Raw genomic sequence first — 12322 nt, forward strand, 5'->3', positions numbered from 1 at the left:
CATACAACACACAGCAATACCAGACAAAATCACCACAACACAATTTTAAATGAAAAGGCTCACTTTTAGTCCTATTATGCAATGAAAAGCCCCACTTTACTATTTTTTTTAATGTTTTATTAATGTTTACAATTATTTTTTTTACCTTAAACAACACAAGGGTTTCCATACAACTACTGTATATGGCATTTCCTCATAATCGGACAAAAATGGATGATCTCATCCCTTAAAAAACGTACACACAAAGATGAACTTTCTACAGATTTACAGAAATGTATTTGACTATAAATCGATTTAATTTGTTTAATATTTAATAATATGAACCACATGAACCGCAATTTAAAATAATAACACTTTAATTCAAGGAACCTTTTTTTGTGTATCGTATTTTCTGATTTTCAAAATCACTAGGCAATAATTTAACAATAATGAATGAGTTTCAAGAGCATTTATGTGTTTTAATCCGCCCTCTGTTGGCACAATTTTCATAAAGTTAAGTTGAATAAAGCCTTGGACACTGCCACTGACCATCATATTAACATATTATATATAAGTGGATATTAAAGGTACTATAACAGAATCTTATTCTACTACATAAAATCACAAAAGTATATTTACCTGCTTAAAACTTAATGTTTGTAATAAGCCTAATTGAGTTCACTTTTAATGAGTTAGGAAAGCAAAGTCTATTGTACAGGCTGCAGCATAGCGCCCTCATCTGGCCAAGTATTACAGGTTATAATATATATATATATATATATATATATATATATATATATATATATATATATATATGCGACAGCATATGGATTAATCTCGTCTTTTCTGTTTTATAACGTATTAGAGCTTTGAATGTTGAATCAAATCACATAGCAAATCAAATGTATATTTACCACATGGTCAACAGAATGAGATTCTGACCACGACAGTGTAGTTTGTGCAATTTATCCAAATGAAATGAAATGGGAGTGGAATGCATTCAAATTGAATTAAAGTTCCAATGTAATGTAGAAGTAAATCAATAAATGCAATAATGCATTATATAATAATAACAACATAACTGGTCTTGACAGCAATACAAAAACTGACATCTATAGCAGGTTTCATCAAAGACATGTCATCACCTGACCTCAAAGTCAAACAACCCGAGGCAGTACTTGTGTGGTCTGCAATATCTATCCACATTCCCTCGGTGCAAATCCCAAATCCTCCAGTCTCAACAACATTTTACACATTCAGAGAAAGCTGAACCCATACGTCGGTTCTTTTTAAACAGAGAACAATTATTATATTACTTTCAGGCTTTCATCATTTTTTCCATCAGGTTGTTTATACACGTTTGCTTTACTGATTGCAATAGTCCAACAGGAATAAACTACAGTTTATATGGGGTCGGCTATCGAAACTCCATCCAGGTTTTGGTCAGATTCGCAAACACGTGTTCTCTCATGAGATTGGCAGGAAGACTTCAAAATGTCATCTGATCGAATATGATTAAGTGCTTGTGTTCATTCAATGTCAACAGTGTCGGACCTCAAGTGCCCAAATGAAGCGCGTCACGTCAGCAGCAGTGCGCATCCAGCTGACAGCAACATCACATCAGGCGCACATCTCCAACTCATTCAGCATGGAGAGCATCTCGGCGGCTTTCTCCACACCTCCTGCGCATTGGACACGAGTGAGAGTGTCAGCATCACCGAGCAGCTGCTGATTTTGATCGGAAGGGATCCGATGTGCTCGAGCGCTCCGGCGCGCAATACGCGTCTTTTACCCGCAACAAACATGGTTAAGGAGCGCGTATGGAGAGTTCGCCACTTGTGGCTTGCGTGTCAGCGGAGCTATTAAGGACAAAGGAAACTGGTTCTTAAAGCCCAGATTTACATTAACCAAGGTAGGTCGTTTGTATCCTGCTCACATTTGTAGAATATTAGAGGGCAAGTAGTTTATCGAAGTATCACGATCTGAGACTGTACATCGCTGTTACACTTTATCAGCACTTTTATACTCACTACATCACTGTCAAATTCATTCTTTTATCACAATTAAATTGTCTAATGTTTTTGTTTATTATTTGAGTTTATTGTTTATTGTTGCTCTTATTGTGTTGCCTGTGTTGTCCTTTGTATATGTTTTTAAAATGGTCCGTGGTTGTTATCTGAGACCAGTTTTACTGCAGCATTGTTGTTCTTTTGTTGCACAAATTGCTTCTGTTGTTTTCCCCTAAGTCGCTTTGGATAAAAGCGTCTGCTAAATGACTTAATGAAAATATTCCCTTCGTCTTGCTCAAGAGGAATGGACAAAATAGTAATTTCATCAAACCAAAGGACAGAAGGCAATTAAGATCTTTTTAAAATGTAATGTGTTGAAATGTAAGCGCTATGAGTCCATCTATTTCTACCAGAGTACAATTCATACAGCCGAGTGTCTCGTGGACCGGTATGAAAGTGTAAGTCTGTTTTCTCTTTTCACAGAAATGCATTTCTTTTATATCAAAGGCGTCCTTTGATCTTTAAGGGTAGAATCCTCAAAATGACGTTTTAATGACTTTTTTTGGATGAAATTGTTGTGATTAGATGAGAACAGAGTCAACGCTCTATTACACCGTGACTTAGTGTGAAATGTTCATTTGAACATGCCATGTTGACGTAGCCTGTTGTTAATTCCCATTTGTGTTCAATTCCAGTTAATCCAACAAAGCTCAGAATGGATTTCAACATCACCTTCACGGATAATTCCAGTGACGGGTCTAACTCATCTCAAAGTGTTAAAGCAGGTACATTTACTGTGAAAATACTATTCAAACCAGCGCACAAGTGATTTTTAAAGGTCAGGTGGGAAAAGCACTGAAAAATAATTGCGAGTTTCCCTTTACATAATTTAGCTAATTTGATATATTTATGTTTTTATCTGCATGTGTCAGCTCATCCCTCACAGGCCTAATGTATAATTCTCAGACGGCTTAGTCGAATTGTAATCATACGAGTTTAATCATATGAACAAATGCTGTAGGTTAAAAGCCATATTAAAACATCTGCTTGGAAATGACACAGTAAAATGTTTCTTTTGTTTTACCCACAGAAACCGGTGAGCAGTACCACAACATCCTCATGCCCAGCATTTATGGGGCCATCTGCTTCGTTGGCATTATAGGCAACTGCATTGTCATCTACACCATTGTGAAAAAGACAAAGTTCCGGGCTCAACAGACAGTGCCCGACATCTTCATCTTCAGCCTGTCCATCGCAGACCTTCTGTTTCTTCTGGGCATGCCGTTCCTCATCCACCAGCTCTTGGGAAACGGTTCGTGGTGTTTTGGTCCAACCATGTGCACCGTCATCACAGCGTTGGACTCCAACAGCCAAATCGTGAGCACATACATCCTGACCGTCATGACCCTGGATCGCTACCTGGCGACGGTTCATCCCATTCGCTTCAACCACATACGCACCCCGTGCGTGGCTGTGGGTGCCGTCGGCCTCGTGTGGATTCTCTCTCTGCTTTCCATCACGCCCGTTTGGATGTACGCCGGTCTAATGCCCTTGCGGGACGGCTCTGTGGGGTGCGCTCTGCTTCTCCCCAATCCGGCCATGGACACCTACTGGTTCACTCTGTACCAGTTCGTGCTGGCCTTCGCCTTGCCATTGGTGATCATTTGCGTGGTGTTTTTCAAGATCCTCCAAAACATGTCGGCCACGGTGGCCCCGCTCCCCCAGCATAGCCTGCGCGTGCGCACCAGGAAGGTTACGCGGATGGCTGTGGCCATATGCCTGGCGTTCTTCATTTGTTGGGCGCCCCATTACATCTTGCAGCTTGCACATCTGAGCGTGCACCGGCCCAGTTTCGCCTTTCTCTACGCGTATAACGTGGCCATCAGTATGGGGTACGCCAACAGCTGTATCAACCCGCTTCTTTACATCATGCTTAGCGAGACTTTCAAGAGACAATTCATCGTAGCCATCCGGCCGGCGCACAAAGACTTCCGGGCCGATGCCGGGACGGCCGACGGGAGCGTCAGCCTGCGTTTGGCCCCTGACGCAGGGCAACAGTCTCAGTCCTCCAGGGAGCTGCTGCCGGTAACCGTGGCTGTGCATTGAGCTAAGGTGAAACAGCGGGGTTTGGGCACTGAGCGGAATTGTGTTAAGATGGTTATAATGTGCATCCGTAGAAAAGTGCGTTGTGGATTTAAATAGATCTGGTATTGATATTCTAACATCAATGATTGTTAGAATAAATGCAGTTAGGAAGCCCCGCCCCTAATTCCGCTAAAACTGGCATGAAAGCAGATCATTCTAAACGTACAAATGAGATCGTACGAGGTGAATAAGCCACATGCTAAAACAGTAAGAAATGTCCATGAGATAGCGTTGGATGATGCAGATTTCTGTTGTTCTGTTCAGTGAAAGTGATGTGATGTATACAGGGACACAGTGGATCGCTGCAAAATAAACACAAATTATATATTTTAGTGTTGTGAAAAAGAAAGTTTGGAGGCAAAATTATTTCCGCCACTCAGACGCAGACCTGAGGCATATGAATATTTAAAGTTTGATTTATTTTCTTCCTCTTTCGAGCTTCAAATGAGCCTGTGCTTGTAGAATTTTATTTTGTAATGTTTATGCAAACACAAATGATTTCGATTCTATTTTTAAAGGGGATAGTTCGACCAAAAAACTCAATTCTGTCATCATTTACTCACGCTTTTAACCAAACAGTTCTTGGACATCATGGACTACCATAGTTTACGTTATAGATTTCTTGTTCTGTTCAACACAAAATAAGAAATATTAAAAGAATGTAGGACAGCAAACAGTTCTGAGGCACTTTTGACTACCATTGTCATTTTTCCTACATGGGAGTCAATGGGGGCCAAGGACCGTTTGGTTATACGCATTCGTCCGAATTATTATTATTCTGTGTAAAACCAAACAAATACATTTATACAGGGACTAAATCATTCTTGACCAATCCCTTTAATGTGATTTTTGTCAGGTCACTGACTGCCTCACAGCCCTGGATTTTGTCGTAAATGTTATTGTATGTGATATATTTATAATACACCATCGAGTGTTTGTAATAGTGCCAATATAATCTTTTCCTCATTAAAAATGTAAGTTTTATTTAATAGTAATGTCTTTTCGAAACGGATGATCATTTAATAGAAAAAAAGAGCAGCCAATAATGGGAACTGCCAAGAAAACATTTTAGCAAATTCTAGGTGATCTAGGCAAAAGTGATACATTGAAGACACGGTTCACTGAAGTTTTATTATTATTTATGAGATTTCTTTAGTTCCCTTACAATGCTAGTGTATGCGTGTGATATTACATATATAATATTCACATTCTTTTGGTCATCTTATAGTATGATATCTATGAAAATGTCTGTATATTTAAATGCGTATATTTGTTTAATGTTGTTTACTGTGAATGCATACTAAGAAGAAGACTGTCCTTCCGGGAGTGTTTTTAGAGAGCATCTTTATAATCCCCTCGTGATTTCACCGCAAGCTTCCTTCTCTGTTGCTCTGTGCATTTCACACGGACCCTTTTTTATGCAGATCTGTGTCCTAAAGGTGTTTAATGTATAATAAAGAATCATGGATACATTTTTGTATGCTTGTAAATGATTTCCTCCTCATTATGCGACACCCACCGCAGATCATGAACTTGAAGGAAATAATGACGGAACATATGTGAACTGCATTGGGAGTAGATGGTAATGAATGTGGATGCTATGTAGTTGTTATCACAGGAAGCTGCACATGACTTGCGTTACAGATGTTTCTAGGAAACTCCTGTAGAGTTTGCTACACGCTCGCTCTAAAAGCGCGAGGTTATGGTCTGTATTAATGCATTAAGAGGTTTTGTATTATATTAATGCAGACGTGCACGTGAATAGACGATGCAATTACGCTAAGTGCCTGAAACAAGGTTTGAGATACGAGCAGAAGGTTATGAATAAGCATTGATATCCTTCATATTCTCAAAGGTGAAATTTATTGTGTCTAAACCAAGCGATATTCCCATATCAAGGAAAATTGCAGATTGTTGGTAGCTCATAGAATAAAACAAAAACGATCATTTTCCCCAAACACATACAGTACCTCAACAGTGTTTTATATTTTTTCTTTATTTGTTCACAGAGGAGGCCAAAGTTCCCTTAAAGTGCTGTTTGCTGTGGAGGACAGAGGTTACAGGAGCACTACAGAGAAGTTTCAACCACATAAAACACTACAGATGACTTCCATCTATGCTGTCCTCATGAGTCCAGTGACCTGTGATGCTGTCTGATGTGCCAGAACCATCCACACCCACAGAGCGTACATTTTCTACTGCTGGGTTCTATCAGTCCGGGGCACTCTTTTTGTCTATTGAAAGAGCAGACTGCTGAGTGATTTAAAGATGATATGAAGCTGTGAGCCTCAAAAACTGACTAAAAACTGTTCATTTCCCACTCAAATCTGTTTAGACTTTGTTAAAACCATTAAAGGTCCCATGAATCGCATTTTTCAACCTTTAGTTAGTGTGAAATGTTGCTGTTGAAGCATAAATAAGACTTGTAAAATCATAATGCTCAAATTGCAGTGCCAAGCGAGATATTGAACAGAATTCGCTTTTCAAGGACTACAGAGAACGCCTGGAAACGGACTACAGATCTCTACTTCCCGGGTAAATGATGTCACTATTCCGGCTAAGTGAATACGCCATGAAAGGGGCGGGGCCTTCCTTAGAGAAGAGGAAGAGCCGCTGGAGTAGTGTTTGGTTATAAGAGATTGTAAACATTTGACTGAGCTTTGGCGCTAAACTACTTTTACTTTCATCACAGCCTTACAGCTGGTAATAAGAATTCAGCCGCATGCATTTGCATATCCAACAGTCAAATAACAGCTTCCATGACTGTAACATCGGCTGTGAAAGCTGTTCTGTGTAATATATTGTGTGTGTGTGCGCATACCTCTTAAACACTTCTATGAAACGTCCTTTGAAGTCTTGCTTGCATATGTCTCCTGGTCAATCTGCTGGTTTTATCCAACTCGCGTCCAATATAAAAAGGCAAAACTAAGGCTTCTGTTATTAGTGTAAATTAATATTACCGGTCTGACGTCATTCGTTCCGGTGTCATTTCGTTCGCCATAGTAGGAATAAATTGCTTTCTCTAACAAAGATTGATGTTTGCACATGCACTAGCAGACCTCAGTTACACTTTGCATGGTTTAAACTGATAAAGTGAAGCCGACGCCATTGTTACTATTTATTGCTAAAAACCAAACTTTATATAGCCCAGAAGAAATACAAGAAATATAGAAGGGGACAGCGGTGAACAATAGACTTGAAATAGGTGAAATATAAGCGTTTTTCTTAATTTGAAATATGAACATCAATTTTTTAACACCCGAAAATAATCAAAGCCTCAAAAACAGCGAAAGAACACACTTTTTGGAACCAAAGAAATAAAAGTTGGTATCGAAAAAGGTATCGTTTAGGAATCTGTATCGAAGTCAAGGTATCGGTATCGGAATCGTTTTGAAAGTTTCGGACGGAGGCGATAAAACACATCCTGCCCTGCCGCGACCCGGACGCCTTCAGAGATGATAGGTTCTCAAGTTCAAACCCCGTTCTGTCTCGACACAACGTAAGCATTAATCTTCGCTGAGGAGCACATCACACTTGTTCCTTACTCTAACACACGTTTCAATTATATGTTTGAAATTACTAAAAGCCTCTTGAAAGTCTTCATTGCAACGATTCCTGTCATCTGTATTTTCAACTATTATTAGCGATGTCTGAATTCTAAGAAACTTCATCCTGCGTGATTTTGAAAACAATGTGGCCTTGTGTCAATCTGAATGCTCGTGAGCAGTTCTTAAGGTGCAACCAACATTTATCATAATAGCCGCTCGGTGATAGTAAAAGCAGCGCCTGTATTGATTGATGTACAACGATTGTTAACAATGGATTCTAGTGATGGCAGCTGTGACATAAAGAAAAAGGCCACATCACCTTGTGCTAGATTTGAAATTGATGTTCTCATACAAAAACTTCTCTGAATTTGTGAATGTCACTTAACTTTCTGTTCAGCAAAGAGGCACGATAAACAAATTAAAGGGGACCTTGGGAATTTTAATCAGTCATTAAAATTCAGTCTAACCTTCTAGTCCTTTCAAACCTGTATGGCTTTCTTTCTTCGGCAGAACACAAAAGAAGAGATTTGGAAGAATGTTGTCACCCATTGACTTGCATTGGTTTTGTGTCCATGCTCCAAACAATAGAAGTGAATGGGTACCGCCGTTCACTTCTTTTAAATAACTTCTTTTGCATAGAGGTTTGAATTGAGAAGAGGGCTTTAATGATTCCATGCTCCTAACAATTCTGTTATAATTGTATTTTTGCTATTGCCATTGGTTAGCCAAGTAGAGGAACATTATGATGATTTCTTCGTCATATAATAAATATAACAGCGTTAGAACAGCAAAAACTACAACAAAGTACAAGTTGACTCATTGCTCTCTGTGCCCAGGAACGTCTTGAGAAGTTTAACCGTGCCGTACTGCCCTTTCCAGCTGTTAGGGAGAGAAGGTTTTGCTTACCACCACATGACCGATAACGCACAACAATGTTCTTGCCTTTGACAGAAATAAACTCAAAACGATGCTTGTACTTCCAGCAACAGAACACATACGTTTCTCTCTCCATGCTGAGTTTGTTTTCGCTGGTGATACCAAAGATTGTCTTATGATGAGAGATGTATGGGTCTGTAATACTTTAATTGGAGCGTAAAGGCTAACATGGATCACGAGAGGGACCTCAGCCAATCATATAACAGCGTCTAGTCTCCTTGCCTGCGTTCCGTCCAATCCGTCGAAGACTCGGCATTGGCAGTTATGAGTTTTCAGCTCAAGATGATATGATTTTAATGGAGTGGTTTTTCGCGCAGGCACTCACAGATTTCAATTCGATGATGTCACGGCATATTTTTTATTCCTTACTTATTTAAAGGTCCGGTTTATGAAATCTAGTGGCATCTAGTGGTGAGGTTGAAAATTGAAACCAACGGCTCACGCCTACCCTCCCCTTTGAAGCACTATATGTTGGCTGACACAGGACTGATATCTCGTCACGTTTTTGCTTCTTTGCCGAAGGAGAGTATGTAATTCGCTCTCTAGTGCAGTTTGTCTGTTTATCGCTAATGTAGAAACAACATGGCAAATTAGGTGTCAGGGTGTATGTATAGAAATAGTTCATTGGGAAAAGTCTTTATGCACCTCTGACAACATAGTTATGTATAATATATTGCATTTCTTTCAATAGATCCTCCAAAAAAGTACACACTCGACCTTTAATTTCAGTTTTTTAATCATTTTTAAATCAACCGTACTTCAAATGACCATTTGCATACTGCGTTTGCTATATAAACACAAACACATCTTGCATAATGACAAACATTGACCCCATTAAGAGTGCACAGCTCTTACTATCAGCGTCGTGGATGAACAATGACGGTCCTCAACAACTCTCACCACACTGCACGGCAGGAGTCACATCTCTGGGGATTTCATGTGACGCCTCTGTTAGAAATTGTTTTTTTCTGGAGAGCTCGGGTGCCAGTGCACCTGCTTCTCTTCTGTTTCTGGCTTAACACAATTCCTGGGAGAAGAACACAGTTTCATATCCCACATGATTGCCCCACTGCAAGCAATTTTCTGCCAAGTGGATAGAAAATGTATATAAGTACATTTCCACCGAAACAACAAACAAAACAATAGCTTGCTGCGCTGTGCTGTGCTGAGGGAAACATACGTTTTAGACGTAATCCATGTTTTTTCGTAGCCTTACACAAAAGCCACCGTTCCAAGCAGATGATCAGATCTCAATACCTTGCGAAAGATAAGATGGCTTCAAAAATTGGGGAGATGAGTGACGGACGGGGACAGCAGAAACCATGGAGACAGCAGAAGTGAAGAACACTTTCAGAAACTATTTAATTTGTTTCGGGAATAGGCGCTGAAGAAAAAAACTTTCACCCTTGTTGTAGTTTGTACCAGGAACTTTTTAAAAATGTTGTTTCACAGTCCTGCAAACTCAACAGGTTCACTAAATGATGAAATCCAGTCCGGTTTCAACCAGACTTTTGGTTACATTGGTAATATTTCACCACAATGCTACTTTTGCAGTATAGCCTATGACACTTGCTGAAGCCATACAGCCGTTCTTAAATACTGCAGGGTTTACGAACAGGTTTAAAGCAGATGTTGTATTTTCCTCACAGTTTAACATCCCTTTTAACTGCAAAACACAACAGCTGGATGCTCCGACCTTCTAAATGTTCCACAAGGTTGGCATTCATCGCCTGCATCGTTTTGCATAATTCATCTCTTTTAATACACGTTTTTTTCTCCACAGGGAGATTGAAATGATTTTATAAAATTTTCTTTACGTTCCCTGTATGCAGGAGCATAACAATATTTTGAAAAATGGGTGGAAACATTGATGGAAGGGATCTTGGAAATGATAAAATTGCGGCGGATACGATTTATGCATGGAAAAGTACGTGAGAGCGGATCATGGGAAATATTTAGTTCACAGAGATTTTCACCAATACTTTATTCTGCTAAAACGACTCACGTGGGAGCCCACAGGGGCTAGTGAATACTTCAAAGGACCACATGACTTTGAACGTCTAAGACTGTGATATCTATTCAGGCTTTGTTCGGTTTAACAGGTTGGCTTCTTCAGAGAAATCAATAGCTGTTCTACACTCGATCACGAGGCAATGTAACATAATCGAGATCAATCGAGTTTTAGGTCATCGTGAATGAGTCATAGGAGATCTTGAAATGTTCTCATTTCATACACTGATGTCACCGGGGCAAAAGGGTAGTACACTTAGTACCATTAGAATCGGAATCGGTTATGTGCAAAATATGAGGTAAAATAATGCCCATTCACATCAAGGATGATAATTAGAACTGTAGAGTAACTATTAAGTTTCACAATTCATCCTACATTAAAGAGAATAGACCACACGGCACAACTATAACCAGATGAACAATCATCAGAGCAATTTTTCCAGATGTTGACTAAACATTGATCAACCACAGAATCAAATCAAAGTCCAATTCTTCTTTTAAAGAAGATTGATCTTAGTTAGTATTCTTGGTGTGAACATGTCTTAAGAGTTTTTGTTATGTCAAATTAAGTTTTGTGCTTCATCTCCATCTGTGTTTGGGTTTTGAAAATGAATTTTTATTGGCGCATTTCACCATCTTTATAAGACCATCGGGCAATTTACCAGACAGCTTTTTCCTACTTGAAAGGTCAAATCCACCGAAACTCTTTGGCAAGACTGCATTTCAGTCATTTCAGAACTAATTTGTCTTTTAGACAGGTTATTTAGACATCTGTCTGTGAGTCAGAGTCCTCTGGTTCCACGTGTGCGTTGTTGATGCAGCCAACAAGGACAGAAACATGTGTGGCCTTTCAGAGACCAATTTAAAAATTCAGTTTTTCTTCTTAACTATGTGTTTGGGTAAAATGATCATTTTTGTTTCATTCTGTGAACTATTAACAATATTTCTCCCAAATCTCAAGTAAAAATATTGTTTCTATTTGCAGAAAATGAAAACTGGAGAGAAACAGGTAAAGAAAAAACAATAACCTCAAATACTGCTATGAAAACAAGTTCATATTCATTTGCATATTCGTTCTGTTTTGAAAGTGTAATATTTCCCTTTTTTAAATCACTTTTTCACACCTATACCTTTTTGCCCTTGAGCGATGGACTGTTTGTCCGACTAGCTTGTGTTAAGCCATTTGATTTACTTTTAACACAATTCTTTGTCTGACAAACCGCCTCATTGAACAGAGAGAACAGATTGTACATTAGAGAGATTTATCACACGCACCATATTCTTATAGATCCAGATTCATATAATGACTCACTGCAGTATTCTTTGGGTGTGTTTGTCCTCACCGGCGGTCCTGTGCATTGTTTACTATGTCTCCTGTGACATTCGTCCGGTCCGTCCTGGACTTTCTCCTGCACCTGTCAATCACCGGTGATTCTTAGCTTGTTAGCAGAAGTCCTGATATAATAATATAAATCATCATGATGTTAGATGGTTGAGTATTATTGCACATACTATTTTGCATTTGTCCCAAGCGACCGAGAGCCAGCATGCTTCAGATTATTGAGAGTGCTAGGCTATATCCCCATGTTAATGGGTAAAAAAGCAATTAAAAGTTTCCTTCGATATCATACCCAATGATTTCACAATTTTGATATGCATATAAGCAAAACTCATTGAGAACGCTTTCCTTATCCC

The 12322-nt window shown here is 39.2% G+C and overlaps 1 protein-coding gene across 1 annotated transcript; it reads left to right on the forward strand.

Annotated features, from left to right (window-relative positions):
- Positions 1-3092: 3092 nt before the first annotated feature.
- On the forward strand, positions 3093-4094 carry mchr1b (melanin-concentrating hormone receptor 1b; the record flags this gene model as incomplete). Its single annotated transcript, XM_079457794.1, has 1 exon — positions 3093-4094. Exon 1 carries the CDS (start codon positions 3108-3110, stop codon positions 4092-4094), a length of 987 nt encoding a protein of 328 aa, XP_079313920.1. The 5' UTR covers positions 3093-3107.
- Positions 4095-12322: the final 8228 nt, after the last annotated feature.

This window comes from Barbatula barbatula, assembly GCF_947034865.1.
Source record: "Barbatula barbatula genome assembly, chromosome: 5".
Taxonomy (NCBI): Eukaryota; Metazoa; Chordata; class Actinopteri; order Cypriniformes; family Nemacheilidae; genus Barbatula; species Barbatula barbatula.